At 43.4% G+C, this 24,716-nt stretch overlaps 1 protein-coding gene across 1 annotated transcript; it reads left to right on the top strand.

Moving 5' to 3' along the window:
• Nucleotides 1-206: 206 nt before the first annotated feature.
• On the top strand, nt 207-2,589 carry LOC111895146 (uncharacterized). The gene is made up of 2 exons (XM_023891241.3): nt 207-2,228; nt 2,313-2,589. The coding sequence occupies exons 1-2, from the start codon at nt 375-377 to the stop codon at nt 2,412-2,414; spliced, it is 1,956 nt and encodes a 651-aa protein (XP_023747009.1). The 5' UTR covers nt 207-374; the 3' UTR covers nt 2,415-2,589.
• Nucleotides 2,590-24,716: the final 22,127 nt, after the last annotated feature.

Below are 24,716 nucleotides of genomic sequence, written 5' to 3'. Positions count from 1 at the left end.
GTTATTTTACAGCTCCAAAGAATATTGTTACTGCTTTGACTTATTAATGAATTTGTTGAATTAGTGAAATCTTCCTCAAGTTGAAATTTGCCGACCTCTATATGACCATATGAACAAAAACATGGTGGACCAATATGATGCACGACATTAAAATGTTGTTTTAATAGGCATGTCCCCACCTCCAAATCAAAATAATTGGATTTCCAGCTTTCTTACAGTCAATTAATCATGTGTGTTTAGATGTAAAGCAGCCTGTAAGTATATCTCTCTGTTTAGCACAAGAACCATTCAAATTGATTTGATATTTCCATAATCTGAAGAAGAAAATAGATCTTCCGATTTCAACTTGAAATTTAGTTTTTTGACGAATCAAAATGGAAGTCGTGCCGTATACTGATCCGAAAGACAACTCAAACTCACCGCCATGGCAAGAAATGTTCAGATCAGCTTCAACCCACAAACCACCGCCATCGTCACCACCACCACCACCTCCCCCGGAGCCACCGCAACCCACAACCAACAGAGACGAGAAGGAAGAGGATTCTTCTTCACTCTCAGGTGACCCTCAGGTGCGTCTTGCACTATACATAGCCATGGCTCACGCCGGTTTCGGTTTTGCTTTCTTTATCTTCTACGGCGTTTATAGACTGCTCGAACAATATCTCCGGCCGATGCTCTGGGCTATTCTTTGTTCCATTCCCCTTAGAGGAATCCAACAAACCCTAGTTTCATTTTGGTCTGAGCCGTTGCAATTAGGGCTCACAGAAACCATACTCGCCATACCTGTATCTGTGTTCAGGGTCTTTATAGGTGCCTTAGTTGAATTCAGAGATATCTTTTATAAAGTAATTCGTCGTAAACCGAAGAAACAGCATCCTATGAAACGAAAACGAAGTGGGTTTTCGATTGTGTTAAGATGGTTGTTATCTTTTTGGGTTTTTGTAATGGTGTACGAAGAATTGGGTGGTTTGGGTGCTATTACTCTATTAGGGATTGGGTTCATGTTCACTTCTAGCAATGTCGACTCCACCATGTCATATGTTTCCTCTTTCCGGAATCATAGTTTTAAGCGTAGCCCTTATTCCGCGATCTTTACAAAACCGATCCTAAACAGATTGAAAACATTAGTTGCAATTGGATTGATTGTTGGAATGATTGTGGGTTCTTTAACGATGGTTACCTTCTTTTCATATAAAGTTGGAATCGAAGGAAAAGACGCTGTTTTTTCGATTAAATCTCATATTGAAGAAAGCAATTACGCGGAAAAGATTGGATTGAAGAAATGGATAAACGAAAACGATGTTCCTGGAATGGTGGATCGATACACAAAGCAGTTATATGAAACTGTTTATGAACAGATTGATAGTTTAGCAATGCAATATAACATGACAGAAATCGTTGAAGAAATGAAACAAATACTTTCCCCGAGGCTTACAAACATGACAGCAAGAACAACCGCATTAACAACACCGAATCCGTACGCCGAAAAAATAATAAGTTTAAGAAAGCGGATTACTAATCGCGAATGGGCTGAGATTTACCCGGAACTTAACGACTTGTTGAAAGAAGTTGTAATCAGTAGAAATGATATAACCGAAAAGGCGAAAGCAATCGCGTTTCAGGGAAAAGACGTGGTTGTTCGTGTTTTCGCGAGCAGTAAATCGATTTTGGGTGGTAGCGGGAGGTTTTTCTTTGTGGTGGTGGAATCGATTGTGTCTGGGGCGGCTGAGCTTTTGAATTTTGTTTCTCAAATGATGGTTTTTATATGGGTTTTGTATTCACTTATAACCTCTGATTCGGGTGGTGTGACTGATCAGGTTATGAGTATGATCCCGGTGTCAAAGTCAGCCAGGACAAGGTGCGTTGAGGTCCTTGATCAAGCCATTTCTGGGGTTCTTTTGGCGACTGCTGAGATAGCTTTCTTTCAAGGCTGTTTGACTTGGCTTTTGTTTAGGCTGTTTGATATTCATTTCTTGTATATGTCGACGTTTCTTGCGTTTATCAGCCCATTTTTCCCGATTGTTCCGTATTTTATCTCAACTGTTCCTGCTGCGTTGCAATTGGCACTCGAAGGTCGATACGTGTTTGCTATTTGTATTTCCATCATTCATGTGGTGCTTGTTGAATATGGTGCCAGTGAAATCCAAGAGGACATACCTGGTCACAGTGCTTATCTCACCGGGTTAAGCATCATTGGTGGAGTCGCATTGTTCCCATCTGCAGTCGAGGTCAAATTTTACTCCCTTAGTTTACTTGAAAATAACCCCCCCTTTTTTCTTTTTAACTTTTAACTTTGAAATTTAATTTAACAGGGAGCAATAATGGGACCACTGATAACGACAGTTGTAATAGCTCTCAAGAATCTGTATGTAGAGTTTGTTTTGGACGATCCAAGTAAAGAAGAAAAACACTGAACTGCCTTCTTTTATTTTTATATTACTTTATTGCCTATTGGTTGGTTGTAATTGTATGGATTTATGACACCCTCCCCTTTTTTGTTTATTCTTTCAAGATTTTGTACCATTGTATTGTATGTATATGCCTGTGTGTTTATGTTTGTGAGTTAGTCTGTAATTACAGATCTGTAAAGATGTTTTGTTGTGCTTTTTTTTTTTTTTTTTTTTTTTTTTTTGGGGGGGGGGGGGGGGGGGATGTTCGACGTACTTGTACTTTATAAAGATGATTTGATGTCCTCTTGAAATGAGAAGCTTTTTTTTCCGAGTAGTTTGTGTTATATCCAATAAAAATATAAGCTTACACAATTAGCACGTTTATAACTTGATTTAGGGGTCGGAGCAGACTGAATTAGAAGCTCTTATCGAGTTAACTTATGAGTTATGACTAAAACTTGCTCTTTGATTTTGCATCTAATTGATAATGCAAAATGATTATATTATTCTCAGACAACGTTTTTTGTAATAATTTCTTTATGATTTACCATTTTATTTATAACATTATATTTTTGTATAAAAACATTCAACCTACAGTATAAAGTAAAGAAATTAAAGATTTACATCTTTCGTATTGGACTGTTGGCTTGATGTACATAGGCAAAAACTATTGGCTTAATACATCCATACATTATAAACTCATGCCTTTGAAAATCTTACGATGGAATTCCAATCACACAGTCTACAAATGGAGACCGATATTTTTCACTGTCACTTGTTTCAAATGTGCAAACAGTATCCCCAAAATCTTCGCTGTTGTCATAAAGGTCCATATCTTACTCAAGTACTTTAAATGGATCAAAATACCACCATGAAAGCTCTCACTAGTTTCAAAAGGTAACAATCGAAGATCTTCCTGCGCACTTGGATCCTTATAAAGCTTTCCAATCAATCTCTTAATCTGAGAAATAGTTGATTTAGGATTTGTAGCAGCAAATATAGCCCCTGCAGAACCTAAAAATATGTGCTTCTCACGCTTTGATTCATCATTCAATAAACACATCAATTTCACCACACTTTGCAACTGCTATAGCACAATTCTCATTCCCAATATCAAGTCCAACCACACTCATTCTAAATTCTCAAAAAAGTCACAAGTACAATCTTTGAAAAACAAACACTTACTATGATCTTTAACATCTAATTAATACAAACACACAATCAGTTCATAATCACACCACAGCAACAACAAGAAACTCATAAACATATTTTTGCTCATTTGGACCACCATAAATTCGCGTAATAAAATACACACAATAATTTTTTACTCATTTGGACCATAAACCTGTGTAACAAAATCACACCCCAGCAACAGCAAGAAATTCATGAACAACAGCAAAATCAGATGAAGAAACGACAAGCAACAAAATCAAAGCAATCAAAATAGGAACAACATGGGAAATCTCATAAAGGAACAAAAATACAAGAAATACATAGGGTTGTTCATTATTTAGATAAAACCGAATTCTTCAATTGAACTATTTGGAGTGGACTATATATATATATATATATATATATATATATATATATATATATATATATATATATATATATATATATATATATATATATATATATATATTGTTGCGATTATTATGTTGCGTCATGGGCTCGGTCCTTAGCCCAATTTAGATTGTCGGTATTGGGCCTGTCCAACCGTGCATATTTTGTTCTAGGGTTTAGTATATAAGTTGCATGCATGCAGTCTTTGTAGTTAACGCTTTTAGAATTTTTCTCTTTGAGTTTTGTAAAACCTAGCTCGCCTCTACAGTGGAAGTTCTTAATCGAGCTCTGCTGAGGCGTGACTTCATTGAATCATAAGCACATATTTGATTGTATTATGTGTTCATTCTCTTACTGTATTTGTCTTGTTTGATTTTCATATTCATACCTGTGAAAGATCTAATCGATCTAGAGTTTTATTCTCTTCAATTGGTATCAGAGCAGGAGACTGTGTAATTCATACACATCTCTTCTGTCGAAGAAGTTATTAGAGTTTTTAATTCCGCATTGATTGATATTAATTGAGCTGTCATTCCATATTGACGTATCTCATTAATCGTTGATCTAACCCTAACGATATATTACAAGTCTGATCTTTTACAGGTAATCGATCAAAAGTCATTACAATGTCCATGGATGATTCACAAACCAATCCAATCAACATCTCCAACAGCATTGGTTCGACGACAAGGATACCAATCTTGTATACACAAGACTATGAAGTTTGGACGCATCACTTTGAAGATTATGTGATTGGATCGGAAGATAATGGATACTTGATCTGGGAAGCGATCACTGTTGGCCCATTCGCTCACTCAAGCACCTCTAAGATTGTCAAAACTCAAAAGGAGTACAATCAGCTTGTTAACGATGTCAAAGATATTCCTCAACACGAGAAGGAAAAGTTTCAATGCAACATCAAGGCATTAAGGATGATAAGGTTTGCCTTGCAGTCAGATATGTTTCGTTTGGTAAGTTCTTGTGCCACTGCTAAAGAGATTTGGGACAGATTAAAAGAATTGTATTCCACTGACGAAGACTTGGAACATTCAATTCAAACTCTCTTGCTCTCTGAATTTGGTGATTTCAAGCAGAAGCCCGAAGAGAAATTGCTTCAAACTTTTGATCGCTTTAATCATCTTTTAAGTAAGATGATAAAGCATGGGATTGAAAGGAAAGTCATCGAACAAAATGTTACTTTCATGAACGGTCTTAGATCCGAATGGATGGCTGTTGTATCTGCAGTTAAAGCTCATGAACAGTTCAAGTCATATTCTCTGGCGAAACTAGTGGGTATTTTGAAATCCCATGAAAGTGCACTGTCTAAGGAAATTAATGTGGTTTCTAGTTTGGGTTCTTTAGCTCTTGTCTCTAAAGGAAAAAACTCGGTTGAAAAAGAAGAGGAATTGGATCTTGCCAATTTCGATCTAACTGGTGAAGAATATGCCATGATGGTATCCAATCCAAGAAAATTCATCAAGAAGAAATTCCCAGCCAACAAGAACCGAAACTGGCAGGGAAGTTACAGCGCCGAAAAGATCAAGGAGGAACCGAAGATGGGGTCAAAGTCTGAAGAGTCAAAGAAAGAAGGGAAATTTGGTGGAGACTCGGGATTTGATTTCCATTACTGTGGAGGCAAGAACCATCTTACAAAAGATTGTATGCTGAAAAAGAAAGAAGAAAAGATAAATGATGAAGATGAGGAAGCGAGCCTCCTGAGAAGACTGGAGGAAATCAAGAAAAGAAAGTCTGCTGTTAACAATACTACTATGAATGCTTTAACGGTGCATGATACAGACAACCGTGATGAGTTTGATGGTGTGGAAGTTTGGTCCACAGATTCAGAGGATGAAGAAGTCAGGAAGCCAACTCATGGGAAGGCTATGCTGGCGAAAGAAGAACCTGTAACAGGCAGGTGCTTTGTGGTGACCGAAGGTGTGTCTCAAATGAGAGGATATACAACCGAAGGGGGAATAGAAGGCGAGAAGGAGCGAGAGGACAGGTGTTTTGCTGCCAAACCTGTCAGTGCACAGATCAACGAATGTGATGAGTTGATCAAGAAGGTACAAAATATTATTGCTTCTCTAAAAATACTTGTTACTAACTATGAAAAGGAACTAAATAACTTAAAATCTAAATTTTCAAGCATAAGTAGCAATCTCACCCAAATCCGTGTCACAAATTCTAACCTAACTAATCAAATTAGCAGGATTTCATCAAAGAGTGAGGAAAGGAGGATGTGGATCGAGCAGAAGGAGAAGGAGTTAATTAGGTCTAAGGATGATTCAATTTATTTGCAAAGAGACAATCTTAAACTTCTTAAACAACGAAATGTGTTTTGTTTGATTTGCAAAGAGACAATCACTCAGTTGCATCTTGATTATGAAATAGGAAAGAAGATACATCGCATGATTTTACCCTTCCTTGAGTTAAAGGAGGATGAAATCGATGCTGAAGCCTACAACTGTGAAAGCGAGGTTTCTCCTACATATAAAATCGATCTGGACAAAATTGAATCATACATAAAGTCCAAAGACCACAAGGACATGCTTAAAAATCTGTTAGATGAAAATGATAGATTGAAATTAAGAACCGAAACTGTACAGAAATTTTACTTTTTGAATGCCAAATTAAGTTCAGAAAATAAACTTGATGTTGAAAATGCATCTGTACTTAATGAGGATGATGATCTGAGTGAAATCTCTGTAGAAGATTTTGTGGACTGTTCTGAATTTGTCAAGAGCGAACCTGAAACACGTAAAAAATTTGATTTCTGAAAACTCTGTGGAGTTCGCTCGCTCTTCAACAGACAAGACCAAAACTCTTAAAGCAAAAGCTATTGTGTATAAAAAGGTACAAACCACTCCAAATCAAGTCTACACGGTCCCTGGTGTCACTCCACAACAAACTACAGAATTTACAGCTATGGTGGAAGAAGATTGTAACACCCAAGATTTTGAAAGCCAAGAAAATAAAGGAAACCCTAAATTTAAGAGGGACTCGACGAGTCCAAGGAAGGACTCGGCGAGTCGGAGCGGGATCCGGGTCGATAAGAAAGTGACCAACTCGACGAGTCGGCCAAGTGGACTCGGCGAGTCTGGTCTGTGCGAGGAAAACCCTAAATCCGGGGTTTGGAGCCTATTTAAGCGTCTCAATCTTCTTCCTAGGGCTCCTTTACAGCCTCTCACACCCAAAACGCCACACCCTAAGCCTCCATTGTGATGATTTATGCTTTTGGCCATTTTTGAGTGATTTAGAAGAAGAAGAAGGAGTGGGAATCTTTGAAGCATCAAGGAGTGGTCTTGGATGTGAAGTTTGGGGAGCATTTCAGAGCATTGGAAGGTATCAATTCGTTTCCCCTCCTTTAGATTTTCCTTGGTCATGAGTTTTGGGGCTTTTAAGCCATGTTTAAGACCAATCTTGAGCTTGAGGTCCAGATCTGAGGTTGCTACCTCAGATCCATGCTTGTTTTGGTATGGAATCCCATAAAGTATCAGCCATTGGGTGGAAATTGGAGTCTCTTGGTCCTAAACCCTAGCTATAGGTGTATTTTTCCTAGATCTCCCTCTCTACACGTAAAGTTTGCAACTTTACGTGGGAAATAGGCTTGGGGAGGGTAGATCTACAGTTTGGGGCTCATGCATGACTCGGAAGTCCTCTGCATGTAAGTGAATCTTAGTGGACTCGACGAGTCCTTCGAGTGGACTCGGCGAGTAGCTTGAAGATGAGGAGGAACTCGACGAGTGGGATGAACAGCTCGTCGAGTCGGATGAAGATAGGCATGAACTCGGCGAGTTGGATGAACAACTCGGCGAGTTGGATGAAGATTGCAGTGTGCTCGGCGAGTCTGTTCTTAGACTCGGCGAGTCAGATCGAGTGGTCCCAAACCCTTCGAGTTAAGACTCGAGTCAGCGAGTCGAGCCAGGACTCAGTGAGTTGGACAGGATAGGATTCAGGAATCAGTAGACTCGGCGAGTTAGGGGCTGACTCGGCGAGTAGAGTCGCGAGTGGAAGGACTCTGGATTTATGAACTCGGCGAGTCAGTAGGGTGACTCGGCGAGTAGGGTTGACCTGGAAGGTTGACTTTGACCAGGACATTGACTTTGACCAAAGTTGACTTGGTTGACCTTTGGAGGTCAGTTAGACTAAGTGTGAGGTTGTTATTGGTAGCTCGGGGAGCTAGCGGAGCAACAGTTCGGAGTTAGCGGTCAGGTAGCGGTCAAAGGGGTTAGTAGCAGCAGTTCAGCAGTATCAGGTGAGTTTCCCTTTGTGTGAATGGGTCTACGGCCACAATGCCGGCCCATGTAGTTATGAGTAGAAGACCCGGGGGTTAGCCCTAGGCACAGTATGCTAGTATGATATTCGGACGAGGTCCAATGATAGAGGGCGGGTGCCCAAGGAGCGGTTTATGTGATAGCTTATACTTGTTGTCTGTGTGATACTTGTATGTGCCTGGTAGGGAGGTGAGTGAGGGCGAGGTCCCGTATCTCACCAATAGCAGAGTGTGGATGGTGTTTCACATCTCAGTAGCAGCAGAGCAGGGGCGAGGCCCAAGTCAGGAAAAGGAGTGAGGGTGGGCTGGGCCCGTATCTCACTATCAATAGGAGTATGGACGAGGTTCCATGACTCATCAGTAGCAGGACACGGGCGGGGCCCAGAGATAGGAGAGGCCTTAGAGCAAGAGTTGTTAGTATATGTTTAGCTATGTAATGTTATGTGATATGTTTATGTGCTATTATATGTTAGTGGGCGAGGCCCCATGACAGGCGAGGCCTAAGTGAAACAGATCTGTATCCGAGCGGGGCTCGAAGCCAGGCGGGGCCTGGAGCGGCGGGGCCGTTGTAGCGGGCGAGGCCCGAGGTAGAGGGCGGGGCCCAAGATAGCGGGCGTGGCCCAGTAATTGCAGTATGTGTTAGTTGCAGCTAGTTAGAGGGCGCGGCCCGGTATGTGCAGTGCGCAGTTATGCGCATGGTATGTGGTAGGGTGGGGAACTCACTAAGCTTCGTGCTTACGGTTTTCAGTTTTGTTTTCAGGTACTTCCGGTAGCGGAGGGAGGAGCTCGGGGTGATCGCATGGCACACACCATAGATTAGTCAGCCTGGGAATGTTTACTCTGATAATAAATATGTGTTTTGAAAACTTATACTCAGATTATGTCTTGGATCAATGTCCTTGCTTAAAGTAATGTTTTATTAAAAAGAAATTTTTGGTCTTGAATTTTGGGATGTTTCAAAGATAATGTTGGTGGATGTGACGAGTACTTCTGGTCAGCACCAATAGATAATGTTGATGAGACGAAGGGCCTATCTCAGAAGATCTCATGGAGAGTGAAAGGTAGATATGTACCCGAACCCCTAAATGAGCCTGCAAGATATGATGTGCCAAGCACAAGTGGAACCAAAACTTCATCGGGCGAACCTGTGCAAACCACTAGCGAAACATCCTCAACAAAGAGTGACAATTATGTTCCTGCTTCAAGGAAAAAGGGTAACATCCACATGAATCTAAAAGAGGTGGCTGATCAAAAACACAAACGAAATCTGAGATACAAGAAGAATCTCTCAGAAAGGAAACAGTTTTGGAGATCGCAAAATCCTCACTATGTAAAGATTGAAAAGAAGCACAAATCTCAAGAGGAATCAAGGAACAGAAAGGGCAGTTTCGATCCCACACCCGAAAGGAACCGAAAGAATATTTTCGGTTCTCAAAACAACATCAACCGAAATGGTGGTTTCGGTCCTTCGACCGAAAGGAACCGAAAGGGTAGTTTCGGTCCCTCGACCGAAAGGAGAGTTTCGGTCCCTCGACCGAAAGGAGAGTTTCGGTCCTTCACCCAATAGCAACCGAAAGAGCAGTTTCGGTCCTTCACCCAATAGCAACCGAAAGAGTGATTTCGGTCCTTCACCCAATAGCAACCGAAATAGCGGTTTCGGTCCTCATCTCTCCAAGTTCAGTCAGACACATAGAAGATCCAATGACACTTCTAAACCCAACACCTCTCATTCTAGTTCTCTTTCATCAAAATATTTAAAGGGAAAAGGAAAGCTCTTTCCAGAAGATAACAAACGTCCAAAAGAGATCCAAAAGAATGCTGACGTCAACATCACAAATCCCAATCCTACTGAATCTAAACCAACCAAAATTAAAGTTTTCACCATAAAAAGAAAAGATGAAACAACTTTAATTAAACGTACTTACTTGGTTGATATTTCTCTTACTATTCTCTGTTCTGTAAAAGGCTCACAAGGACCCAAGAAACTTTGGGTTCCTAAATTTGCTTAAAATTTTGCAGGTTATTCGTGACGAGCAGTTCGACGAAGAATGGTATATTGATAGTGGCTGCTCTCGTCACATGACAGGGAGGAAGGAAGAATTGAGGGAGTTTCGGTCTCTCAAGGATGGTGGTATTGTGAAATACGGCAACAATTCATTTGGTACTATCAAAGGCTATGGAATGATCACTAATGGCGAGTTCTCTATAAGAAAAGTGGCTTATGTTGAAGGGCTCCAACACAACCTTATCAGTGTATCATAGCTGGTAGTTGGCACTGGATTGAAAGTATCATTTGACGATGAAGGCTCAGAGATTGTCGAGAAGAAATCTAATAATGTTCTGGTGAAGTCAAAGAGAAAGAGGGAAATGTACCCTTTGAACCTCAACCCAATTCGAGGCAAACCAGCAGTTTGCTTACTCATGAAGGCTCACTCAGACGAAAGCTGGTTATGGCATCGAAGACTCTCTCATCTGAATTTCAAGGATATTAACAAGTTGGTTTTGGGCGATCATGTTTGAGGTCTTCCAGTTCTAAAATTTGATAAAGAACATCTTTGTGCAGCATGTGAAATGGGAAAGCAGAGTAGGCAAAGTCATCCTTCTATTATCAATACTAAGGTGATAGAACCATTGGAGCTGTTACATATTGACTTGTGTGGTCCCTCGTCCATTGAAAGCATTGGGGGAAACAAATACATCCTGGTTATAGTGGATGATTTCTCTCGTTTCACGTGGGTGTTATTCTTGAAGCAAAAATCTGAAGCTACTCCAAAGCTTAAGCTCTTCATAAAACAGGTAGACACTCAACTAAGGAAAGTTGTTCATAACGCGAGAAGTGACAATGGCCTGGAATTCAAGAACAAGGATTTTGAAGACTTTCTTGCTGAGAAGGGAACGACTCACAACTTCTCAGCCCCATACACTCCATAGCATAATGGTATCGTTGAAAGACGAAACTGATCTCTATGTGAAGCAGCTCACACAATGCTATGCTTCGCCTCCTTGCCTCTGTATTTTTGGGCTGATGCAATTGTTGCTGCTTGCTATACTCAGAACAGGTCGTATTTGAACAAGCGATTCTCCATCACTCCCTACGAGATCTTGAACAATCGTAAACCGAATGTGAAATTCTTTCATGTGTTCAGTTCAAGATGCTTCATCTTCAACTCCAGAGAAAATCGAAATAAGTTTGATGCTAAGGCTGATGAAGGAATATTCCTAGGTTACTCCCTGAATTCCAAGGCGTATAGAGTTCTCAATAAGCGCTCAAAGAAGATTGAAGAAACATATTATGTCACCTTTGACAATAGTTATGTTAAGAAGATGAAATCAACAGAAGGCGCAACGCAAGAAATCTTTCCAAAGAATGGTCAAGTTACGACCTCTATTTCAAATCTTTTCGAGCAATATTTGCTTCTATTTGATGAGCATCAAAAGGCAACTGTGTCACACCCCCAAACCAAGGATGGCGGAAACGTCCGGGGGAGGAGGACTTCATGTATAGTATCATAACAACAATTGCAATAACGATTTATGCAAACACAACCAACATATATATAATTGAAAGAGTTACACCATTGTAGAAATTACATGTTTCAAAATCAATTACAATATATTGACAAAATATGAAAGGTTTGACGCCTTAACGTCCCATCCTCAAAATGCACTTGATTTCCTGTTTAGTGATTTCCTAAGAATACAAGTTGTTTGAAAAAGTGTCAACACAAAGGTTGGTGAGTTCATAGATTTTTGAGATAATGAGTTTGGAAACCGTGCTTTGTAATGTGTTGTGTGTCACAAAGAAAAATCCAATATTTTCCTTTAAAAAGTTATGAGGTCCTAAATCCCAGAACCAAGAATGAATAAGTATTTTCCATACTTAATGGTATAACCGTGGTTTTAAATCGGCATAAAACCCTTTTTGATATGAAAGCGTACAAGTATTTTTCCATACTTAAAGTAATTTCGGTGAGCTAAATCGACATAACTCGCTAATTTGAAGTTAGAACCCATAAATCTTATGATTTGTTAATACCACATGTGAGTTATCATAACCATACTTGACATAGACGGCCTCGTAATACGACGTTCTTCAAGCGTCGCCGTTAAATGACACTTGTCACCACAGACCTGCCGGTCTAGCTGTTGCAAGCAGCTCAGGTGTGGGTTTGTCAAACCCAATATAGATCTATACATAACTATCACGTTCTCCCTACAAGAGACTCTGGTTACAATTTACAGGACTTTTTGACTTTGTTACTTTGGAAGTAACCCGAAGTAAATGACTCACAAATTTATTTATTAACAGATTTACGTGAACTAAACTGAAGACCTTTGAATAATAAGTTTGAGAAGTAAATGATACACAAACTATACCTATTATAGTTTATCCGAAATGTTTGTAATGTATAAGTACTCTTTTATGGAAACACATTAGTGTTATAAACCCATAAATTATGCTTATTATAACTTAATATATGTGTTCTAAATGAATGAATAATCTTATCATGAATGACTAAGTTTCAGTTTATGATGATAAACTAACAAGGAAACACATTCAATATTTAGAACGCATGGTTATACACTTTGCTCAACATAATACAAAGCGTGTTAAAAGTTATAAGCTGTTAACTAGTTTTTAACTTTTCTACACTATTTTAGAAAGATCATGGAAAAATCATACGATGTCGAAAACTGAATCCGTAAATTCTGAGAGTTCCTAAAATGTGTCTAGTTTACTCGTAATTTTTATCATGACTTTTGATGACCTTCAACTTGTGTGAAAAAGTACATAATCACAGACTGGTCCGGATTGATGTTTGAAATGATAGGCAGTTTTGTAAAAATCACCATAAATTGTAGAAAAATCGTATGGAGATGTGAAAGTAGTCATTTTAAAGCTAAGAACATGAATTATTTGCACCTAATACAGTTTTGAAAAATAAAATGTTTAAGTTGTCCAAAACAGTCTGTGAATGGAGTCCAACTTTTCTGATGAAAGCCGTTAGAAAAGTTTAGTTATGTTCTTGGTGTTTTAACTTGTATCCCCCCCCCCCCACCTAAAAACTTAAGAAAACATGAAAATGTAGGGGTATGAACTCACCTTGAGTGATTTCAGTAGATGATTGTTGAAGAATGGAAGTGATCAACTCAAGAACACTTGAAGATACCTTGAAGATTTTCGAGAATCTAACATCAAAGTGATGGAGTTTGTGTAAGCAATCAATGATTTGAGTAGAATGAAGTGCAATAATCACAAGGAGGATGAATTATACTTACCAAGAGAAGACTAAAGCTTGAAGATCAGCCTTGGAGTCTTGAAATAGAGAGAAAAAGTTTGAGAGAAAAGTTGTGTTTGATTTTTGGTGAAATGAGAGCATGTGAAAGAAAATGAGGAGAGAGGTTGAGTGACTAGCTCTAAAAACGTGGGGATGACTTGTGAGAGAGGTAAAAAGTACAAGGAAGTGACAAGGTATGGTGAGGAGGAGTGTGGGTTAGGCATGGAGTGGGTATGGGGGTTGCTTGTGTCATAATACAAAGATAAGTCAACACTCCACCTCTTGTACTTCACCCACTCTTCTTAGATAAGGTTTATACCCAAAAACGTGGATAATTAGTACATATGGGGTCTTATATGTTAAAATAAAGTTTTGGGTGAAAATCCCGCGTTAAAATAATTAAAAACGGACCTAAAACGCAAAACTAGTCGAAAACCGGGAAGAAAAGGGCATTACAGCGAGACTCCTCGAATTGGGCCGGAGGTTCGGTCCCTACTGTTGCTGGGTCCGAAGCGAAATGGGGCGAAAGAGGGTAAGACCGAAATAGACCGGAGGTTCGGTCCGAAGGGGAGGGTTCGGTCCCTTATGCGAGGCTCGGTCCGAAGGGGAGGTTCGCTTCTGACAGGTTCGCTTCTGACAAGTTCAGTTCCTAAGAGGGGTTTCGGGTCCTTAAGAGGGTTCGGGTCCTTAAGAGGGGTTTCGGGTCCTTACGCCCTTTTTATCCGTTCTTACCCCGTTTTAAGCAATTTTTGACCCGGTTAAGGGTCGGAATGACCCGAATGACTTCAAAAAGTTACGGGAACTTTTGAGAGAAATTTTGGAGAGATTCCACATTCTTGGAGAGATTTCTCATACAAAGAGAGATTTAGGAGAGATTTCACATTCTTGGAGAGATTTCTCATACAAAGAGAGATTTGGGAGAGATTTCACATTCTTGGAGAGATTTCTCATACAAAGAGAGATTTGGGAGATATTTCACATTCTTGGAGAGATTTCTCATACAAAGAGAGATTTGGGAGAGATTTCACATTCTTGGAGAGATTTCTCATACAAAGAGAGATTTGGGAGAGATTTCACATACTTGGAGAGATTTGGGAGAGATTTCACATACTTGGAGAGATTTCTCATACAAAGAGAGATTTGGGAGAGATTTCGCATACTTAGAGAGATTTATGAGAGATTTCACATACTTAGAGAGATTTCTCATACAAAGAGAGATTTAGGAGAGATTTTGCATACTTAGAGAGATTTGGGAGAGATTTGACATATGTGGAGAGATTTGGGAGAGATTTGACATAAAGAGATATAAAGTGAAAACGATTGAGAGAGGTTTCATGTGTGACAAATGTGAGTGTCCGGCTTCGCAATGCAAGGTCCGTAAACCCTGTTAAGCCTTGTTTAAGGATCTTACACACTCCCGATAAGTATGCAACATTGTTTTATCGTTTTTGTTCATTGTTTAACACTAAGGCTAAGGAAAATTCAACACACGAATTTTCCAAGTGATGTTTTCTCATTAAAATAGTGAGTTATACAGTAATTACATAACACAAACCCTAATATACAAGGTTTAATTAGTTGACCAGTTTGAATCGATGGCTTTGTTCGACTTAGACTTGACCTGAAATTGACTATTGTCACAGATTGACTTTGAATCAACTGCAAAAGACAACAAAGTTGATAATCTAAAACAATTATCGACGACGCTGCTCAAAAGATGGCTGATGAACAATCCAAAGAAACCGAAAGGCCAGAAGCAAGCGAATCTTCAAGTGACCGTCCTAATGTCCAGGGGGAGGGTCCATCTCTTCATCATGATCAAGGTTCATCGTTCCAAGGGGAGAGCTTATGTAACGACCCAATTTTCACGTCCAAAAATTTTGTTTTAAAAACATTAATTTAGAAAACATCAATAGTTAAAAACATTGTTTGATCAACCCACAACGTAGACCATGTTTAAAAGTCAAATCATACAACCTATCAAAATATCAGAGTATAAATCCCAGAGAATCTCGTAAGTGCGGAAACCAGTGTGTGTGCATGATGTGTCGCTACCGCGCCGGCTCCTTCCCCTTTGACGAAGAGGTACCTGAAACCAAAACTGTAAACTGTAAGCACAAAGCTTAGTGAGTTCCCCCATCGTACCACATACCATACAAACACATAACACGCATACTGCCAGGCTATTCTGGGGTGCCTGACTACCCGGTACGGCCATTCTGGGGTGTCGACTACTCGTGTCAAGCCATTCTGGGGTGCTCACTACCCGTGTTAAGCCATTATTGGGTGCTGACTACCCATATCAAGCCATTATGGGGTGTTGACTACCCATCGGTCCTAACAATCGATCCTCGGGGACTAGTCCCCTCCTGCTACCTCTATCGCATATAACATAACAGGCCAGCATGCAAACATATCATCACATACTGTCAGACATTTATGGGGTGTCTGACTACCCTCCGGTCCTAACAACCGAACTCTACTATTATCACATATAACATATCATGCTAGCATATAACATATTAGATAGTAGCAACCTAGATGATATCACAAAGACAATCATCTAACATACGACTCTTACTGGTGGGCCGACATTGTGGCCGTAGACCCACCGCTACTGGAAGGTAAATCACCTCAAAGTAGCTACTGATCTGATCAGGAACTGATTGTCTACTGCGGCTGATGCTGCTCCGGAAATCCTTCGGCTGCAATTCCCACAACATACTCAATCAAACACTGCTAATTGTCCTTTGGGTAAAATGACCATTTTACCCCTGATCATGTCCTAAGTCAAAGTCAGAGTCAACTTTCAGTTGACCCGACTCGCCGAGTTGGCTTTCCAACTCGCCGAGTCCCTACCCACACGTTAGCCCTGAATCCCGTTTCTACTCGTCGAGTTAGGCGACGACTCGACGAGTTCTCCTTCTAAACTGATACTCAAGTCCTTCATCCTACTCGCCGAGTTGTATGAACAACTCGTCGAGTTCATCTTCATCCGATGAACACTTATGCTAAGACTCGCCGAATTGTATGAACAACTCGCCGAGTCTGTTCTTGATCTAAGGAGATTGCTTTGAACTCGCCGAGTTCCTCCATAGATGAGTTCAGCTTCCAACTCACTGAGTCACACCCCGTGACTCACTGCACTCTCGACACTACGAAAAAGGGACAAACTCGGAGACTCGCGAGCAAACTCGCCGAGTCACATGAACGACTCGCCGAGTCGTTGCCATGCACCCGCTAAATACACAGATTTGCTCGATTCCAGTCCATGGCAATCACAGATCTGGACTCCTAGAACACGAATCTCACATAAAGTTTCCAACTTTACGTGTAGATATTCACCCTTAAGGGTTTTAGGGTTCAATATGTACCCAAAAGGGTAGATCTAGGGTCTTCATGCAATAAGGGTCCATAAAGGCAACAGATCTGAGCTCCTGGAGCTCAACCATGCCTAGATCTAAGGGCCAAACAGCTTGTTACGAAATAATTTGCACATACAACTTGGGGATTGGCTCAAGAATGACTTAAATGAAATAATGAGCATAGAAACAGGGGGAAAACGGATTATACCTCAAAGGAACTGCTGAAGGAGTGCAAAGATGCCTGGATTCCTTCCCTTCCTCTTGATCTACTTCCCTTTTTTCCTCAAAACCTTCAAGAACACACAACAATTACTTCAAACTCTCAATGAACAAGCTTAGAACGAGGGTTGGGAGCTCTGGGGGGTGAATGGGGGCTGGCCTGGGGTGGATATGTTGTTTAAATAGGGTGCAAACCCATGAAACTTAGGGTTTCATCCAACAGCGGTGACTCGCTGAGTCCAGAATATGGACTCGCCAAGTCGCCAACTTAAACATGTCCCGGGTCCCGTCCTTACTCGGCGAGTCGGACCTATGACTCGCCGAGTCCAAGGCAAAAAGAAGGAGAATACTCGAATAAGATTTACGTACCAGGAACCAGGTACTACAAATCTCCCCCACTTATTGTAGACTTCGTCCTCGAAGTCTGCTGCTCGATCCTGAAACAGCTCGAGGTAATGCTCCATCATCTCATCCACCGGCTCCCAAGTCCATTCCGAACCCTTGCAGTGCTGCCATTGCACCTTCACTAGCTCCACTATCTTGTTCCGCAAATCCTTCAACTTCCTGTCGAGGATTGCGACTGGGCGCTCAATGTAATTCAGGTTGTCATCAACCTGAATATCCTCTAACAGCACTACCGCTGAATCGTCCACTAGGCACTTCCGCAGCTGAGAAACATGGAAAGTGTTGTGGATCTGGCTGAGCTCGGCTGGCAGATCCAGCCTATACGCCACCTTGCCCACCCGGGCTACGACCCTGAACGATCTGATGAATCTCGGGCCCAACTTGCTCCGCTTCCTGAATCGAATGACACCTTTCCAAGGCGACACCTTCAGGAGAACCATATCCCCGATTTGGAACTCCAAGTCGGATCGACGCTTGTCGGCGTAACTTTTCTGCCGACTCTGAGCAGTCTGAAGCCTGCTCCGGACCTGCTGGATCCTCTCGGTCGTCTTGAGCACCACTTCGGTGCTCCCCATGACTCTCTGGCTAACTTCACCCCAGCATATCGGGGTCCTGCACCTTCGTCCGTACAACATCTCAAATGGGGGACGGTCAATACTCACGTGGTAGCTGTTGTTGTATGAGAACTCGGCCAGGGGAAGATAGGTATCCCGGCTACCACCGAAGTCTAGCACGCACGCCCGCAACATATCCTCCAGAGTCTGGATGGTCCGCTCGCTCTAACCATCCGTCTGCGGGTGAAAGGCGGTGCTAAAATGCAAACGAGTGCCCAACTCGTCATGAAATCTCTTCCAAAATCTAGAAGTAAAACGCACATCCCTGTTCGAGATCACCGATACCGGCACCCCATGCCGCGCCACGATCTCCCTGATATAGATGTCGGCTAATTTCTCGACTGATATGCTCTCCTGAATCGGAATAAAATGAGCGCTCTTGGTCAATCTATCCACGATGACCCAAATCGAATCCACTCCACGCGCGGTCCTGGGAAGCTTCGTGATAAAATCCATCGTGATATCTTCCCATTTCCACAGTGGAATATCCAATGGCTGCATCTTGCCATGCGGTCTCTGATGTTCGGCCTTGACCTTCCTGCAGGTCAAACACCGCTCAACGTACCATGCCACATCCCGCTTCATGCAGGGCCACCAATAATCTAGACGAAGATCCCTATACATCTTCGTCGCCCCGGGATGAATAGAGAATCGGGACTTGTGCGCCTCCTCCATCAAAATCTGGCGCACACCTCCGTGATACGGCACCCACACCCTACGGTGTAATGTCAATAGTCCTCGGCTATCATAATCAAAGGAGGAAACCTGACCCACCACACGCTCGCTCTTCCGATGTTCCTCCTTGATAGCCTCCTGTTGAGCCTCCCGGATTTGCTCCAACAGGGGAGTCACCACGGTCATCCTCATGTAAACGTCCCTGATCGGCGCCGCCTTGCGGCTAAGGGCATCGGCCACCACGTTGGCCTTCCCCGGGTGGTAGAGGATCTCGCAATCATAATCCTTCACCACGTCCAACCACCGACGCTGCCTCATGTTCAGGTTTGGCTGGTCCATGAGGTACCTCAAACTCTTGTGGTCCGTGTAAATAGTATATCGAACCCCGTAGAGGTAATGTCGCCAAATCTTGAGGACAAAAACCACCGCCCCCAACTCCAAATCATGCGTCGGGTAGTTTGCCTCATGAGGCTTGAGCTGCCTCGAGGCGTAGGCAATGACATGCCCCATCTGCATCAATACCGCGCCCAACCCTGAAATGGACGCATCACAATAAACCACAAAATCCTCTACACCCTTTGGCAGGGCTAAGATCGGCGCCTCGCACAATCTCTGTCTCAGCGTCTCAAATGCAGCCTGCTGCTCGGGTCCCCACCGAAAGACCACGGCTTTCTTCGTCAGCCGCGTCAGGAGTACAACTATCTTGGAGAAATCCTGAATAAATCTCTGATAGTAACCCGCTAATCCCAGGAAACTCCAAATCTCAGATGGAGACTTCGGAACCTCCCATCTCATCACGGCCTCGACCTTGGCCGGATCGACCAGAATCCCGTTCTGGTTGACGAGGTGTCCAAGAAATTGCACCTCGCGCAACTAGAACTCACACTTGGAGAACTTGGCATATAAGCTCTCCCTCCTCAGGGTCTCCAACACCTCCCTCAGATGCTCCTCATGCTCCTCCTGAGTCTTGGAATAAACCAAGATGTCATCGATAAAGACTATCACAGACCGATCCAGCATCGGTCTGCACATGCGGTTCATGAGGTCCATGAACGCGGCAGGAGCATTGGTGAGCCCAAACGGCATCACCACAAACTCATAGTGGCCATAGCGCGTCCGAAACGCAGTCTTCTGCGCATCCTCCTCCCTGACCCTAATCTGATGATAACCCGAACGCAAGTCAATCTTGGAGAACCAAGATGCTCCCTGAAGCTGATCAAAGAGGTCATCAATCCTCGGGAGTGGGTAACGGTTCTTCACCGTTACCTTGTTCAGCTCCCGGTAATCTATACACATCCGATGCGACCCATCCTTCTTTTTCACAAATAGGATCGGGGCTCCCCAAGGCGAACTGCTCGGACGAATAAATCCCTTGTCTAACAGCTCCTGCAGCTGCGTAGAAAACTCCTGCATCTCGGGAGGAGCCAACCGATACGGTGCTTTGGCTATCGGAGCCGCACCAGGAACAAGGTCAATCCTGAACTCCACCTGTCACTCCAGAGGTATCCCAGGTAGCTCCTCCGGGAAAACATCTGCAAAATCTCGAACCACCGGAACCTCGCTCACTGTCGCCTTACCCGCCTCCCGGGTATCCATCACATACGCGACATATCCTGCGCATCCCTGCTGAAGATAGCGCCTAGCCCTCGCTGCTAAACATACAGTGGGTCCACTCTGTGGCCTCTCGCCATGAATCACTAACTCCCCCCCCCCTCGCTTGGGGTCCTGACCCGCACTAGCTGCTGCGTGCAATCTATCACCGCCCCATTAGGGCTCAACCAATCCATGCCAATAATCACCTTGTTCCCGCGCAACGGAATGGGAACCAAGTCTACCAAGTAACACTCCTCAAACAAACGCAGAACGCAATCTCGAAACACCATCGATGCTCGCACTGATCGATCATCAGCAATCTCTACCTCTAAAGGGCGATCTAACTCGCTCGAAGTCTCATGAAACTTCTTGCTAAGCGCAAGAGAAACAAACGATTGGGATGCACCCGAGTCGAACAATACCTGAACTAAGATGTCGTTCACATGGAACGATCCTAATGCATACATATACATACGGAGCACATATCAATATCATAACATCATAAAATAAAAATAGGGGAAAGAATCATACCCGTCACCACATCGGGTGCGGCGCGTGCCTCCTCGGTAGTCAACTGGAATGCTCGGCTCCTCACCACCGGAGCCTCTGCCTTGCCCTGCCGGCCATCCGTGATCTGCAGGGTCGCTGGAGCTGGCGCCTTCACCAACGCTGAAACTGTCAACTGGGGGCAATTGGCCTTCTTGTGGCCCCTCTGGTTGTAGTGGAAACACAACAACTCTGATGTCTGAATAACTGCTGCCGGAGTAGTGTAATCCCTGCTGATGTGCCCAGACTTGCCGCACTTGTAGCAGCCTGACGATCCCATCCTACAAGCCCCCTCGTGCGGCCTGCCGCATTTCCTGCAGTGGCTCGGTCCTGACTAACCTTTCGACCTACCATCTGATCCCTTGGGCTTCTTCCCCGAAGCCCCTCCTGCCTGTCCCTCCTCTAATTTCCGTTTCCGGATGTGCTCCAAATCTATCTCCCTCTCCCTCGCCCTGGCGATCATAGAGTCCAAGGTAGGGCAAGCCGAAAAGCTAACATGCTCCCGGATGTCAGCTCGTAGCATATCGTGATAACGAGTCCTCCTCATATCCTCGTCACCAGCATACTGGGGCACCAACAAAGCCCGCTCCCGGAACTTGGCGGTGATCTCCGCCACAGTCTCTGTCGTCTGTCTCATGTCTAGAAACTCCTTGGCCAGCTGTTGAAGCTCGACAGCCGGCGCAAACTCTGCCCTGAACCTGGTCACAAAGTCCGACCAGGTCATAGCCTCGATAGCTGAGGCTCCCAACGAGTCACCCACTGACTCCCACCAATCCCGAGCTCGGTCCCATAAACACCCTGCTGCATACCTCACCTTCGACCCCTTGGGGCAGAAGCTAGTCAACTGGGCAGACTCGATGTCTGCAATCCATCGCCTGGCAGCAATGGGGTCTTTCACCCCATGGAAATCCGGCGCACCACTGCCCCTGAAGTCCTTGAAGGATAGTGTGCGAGATCCCGACTGGCTAGATGCCAAATCACTCCTGAATGCGCGATCCTCCATCAACTCCATGATCCCTTCCTTGATCGACCCAAAGAGGATGGGGGTTGACTCAAGGATGCCCCTGGTGATCTCTGACGTGATGAACTCGCGTAGTCCCTCATCTACCAGCTCGGAACCTGATCCCGAACCTGACCCCTCTCCTGAACCGCCATCTACCGGCCTCGATCGAAGTACCACCATTCTGCAATACATCACAACAATCATTATAGATACTGATACTTCCTGAGGGTTCACCACTACTTACAAGTTCCCTGGTCTTGTCTTGGCCTTCCTTGGTTCGGGTACGGATCCTCTGCTTTCAGTAGTACGGGCCCATACTACCTTCCACATCTATCCGTACCTTCTTCAAGGACTGCCTTGACTCCACCAGATCCCTTTCACTATTACTGATCACTACTATACTCATCCCAGGCTCGCCCTAGGAAATCTCCGACTCTACTCGATCCAGTCCTCAGCTGTTGCAGACCTCCTTGTAATGCCAATTAGCCATCACCCGAATAACATCACACGCGACGAGACTCAGATAATCCTTTGAGTACCTGACTCGTCCCTACAACGGTTGGACTCAAACAAGAGCTGCGCAGTAGGATCAAATCCGGTACTCTAAGATTATTCAACTCTGATCACATGTGACGTGACGTATTCGCCTAATGGCTAATTCCCATTATTCGGAGTCCCACATAGCACGAAGCAAGCAACATTTAGACAAGGGAAACAATCTCAAGCAATTCCGCTCTCATAGAGGGAAACTGAACTAGCACACAGTGCTAACTCATACTATCGGGCACAACCCTAACAGGCTACCCTACTGTTGTCTACTCGATACCAACATGCAATTCTCATACAGCTAGAACACATAAAGCAGACACATAAGGCATCACCCCTAGATCCTTAGTCCTATTCTAGCATGCTGTTCTACAAAAGCTAATAAACATAACATAAACTTGTATGGGTACTTTGGGGAATACTTACTTGAGCTCGGTCGGTCGCGCACATCACACACTTCGTTCTTTCTTAAACTCTTTTCTCAGTTTTAGAAAACATTTTCTTTTAGAAATCTTTTAATCCCTCGATTTGAGTTCAGACACCCCCGAAGGTGAGTCCGAATCCCTCAAACCAGGGCTCTGATACCAACTTGTAACGACCCAATTTTCACGTCCAAAAATTTTGTTTTAAAAACATTAATTTAGAAAACATCAATAGTTAAAAACATTGTTTGATCAACCCACAACACAATGTAGACCATGTTTAAAAGTCAAATCATACAACCCATCAAAATATCAGAGTATAAATCCCAGAGAATCTCGTAAGTGCGGAAACCAGTGTGTGTGCATGATGTGCCGCTACCGCGCCGACTCCTTCCCCTTTGACGAAGAGGTACCTGAAACCAAAACTGTAAACTGTAAGCACAAAGCTTAGTGAGTTCCCCCATCATACCACATACCATACAAACACATAACATGCATACTGCCAGGCTATTCTGGGGTGCCTGACTACCCGGTACGGCCATTCTGGGGTGCCGACTACCCGTGTCAAGCCATTCTGGGGTGCTGATTACCCGTGTCAAGCCATTTTGGGGTGCTGACTACCCTTGTCAAGCCATTCTGGGGTGCTGACTACCCATCGGTCCTAACAACCGATCCTCGAGGACTAGTCCCCTCCTGCTACCTCTATCGCATATAACATAACAGGCCAGCATGCAAACATATCATCACATACTGTCAGGCATTTCTGGGGTGTCTGACTACCCTCCGGTCCTAACAACCAAACTCTACTATTATCACATATAACATATCATGCTAGCATATAACATATCAGATAGTAGCAACCTAGATGATATCACAAAGACAATCATCTAACATACGACTCCTATTGGTGGGCCGGCATTGTGGCCGTAGACCCACCGCTACTGGAAGGTAACTCACCCCAAAGTAGCTGCTGATCTGATCGGGAACTGATTGTCTACTGCGGCTGCTGCTGCTCCAGAAATCCTCCGGCTGCAATTCCCACAACGTACTCAATCAAACACTGCTAACTGTTCTTTGGGTAAAATGACCATTTTACCCCTGATCATGTCCTACAAAGTCAGAGTCAACTTTCAGTTGACCCGACTCGCCGAGTTGGCTTTCCAACTCGCCGAGTCCCTACCCACACGTTAGCCCTGAATCCCGTTTCTACTCGTCGAGTTAGGCGACGACTCGAAGAGTTCTCCTTCTAAACTGATACTCAAGTCCTTCATCCTACTCGCCGAGTTGTATGAACAACTCGTCGAGTTCATCTTCATCCGATGAACACTTATGCTAAGACTCGCCGAGTTGTATGAACAACTCGCCGAGTCTGTTCTTGATCTAAGGAGATTGCCTTGAACTCGCCGAGTCAGGGCATCGACTCGCCGAGCTCCTCCATAGATGAGTTTAGCTTCCAACTCACTGAGTCACACCCTGTGACTCACTGCACTCTCGACACTACGAAAAAGGGACAAACTCGGAGACTCGCGAGCAGACTCGCCGAGTCACATGAACGACTCGCCGATTCGTTGCCATGCACCCGCTAAATACACAGATTTGCTCGATTCCAGTCCATGCCATTCACAGATCTGGACTCCTAGAACACGAATCTCACATAAAGTTTCCAACTTTACGTGTAGATATTCACCCTTAAGGGTTTTAGGGTTCAATATGTACCCAAAAGGGTAGATCTAGGGTCTTCATGCAATAAGGGTCCATAAAGGCAACAGATCTGAGCTCCTGGAGCTCAACCATGCCTAGATCTAAGGGCCAAATAGCTTATT

The sequence above is a fragment of the Lactuca sativa genome, chromosome 5 (assembly GCF_002870075.4).
Source record: "Lactuca sativa cultivar Salinas chromosome 5, Lsat_Salinas_v11, whole genome shotgun sequence".
NCBI classification, from domain to species: domain Eukaryota; kingdom Viridiplantae; phylum Streptophyta; class Magnoliopsida; order Asterales; family Asteraceae; genus Lactuca; species Lactuca sativa.
Note: the sequence above shows the minus strand (reverse complement) of the source record. Positions and strands in the feature narration are given on the sequence as shown.

Bases quoted from the DNA above. Each gene is read 5' to 3' on its own strand.
- LOC111895146 (XM_023891241.3), top strand. From the start codon at position 375: ATGGAAGTCGTGCCGTATACTGATCCGAAAGACAACTCAAACTCACCG. The intron at 2,229-2,312 runs GTCAAATTTTAC...TTAATTTAACAG, and splicing joins TGTTCCCATCTGCAGTCGAG to GGAGCAATAATGGGACCACT.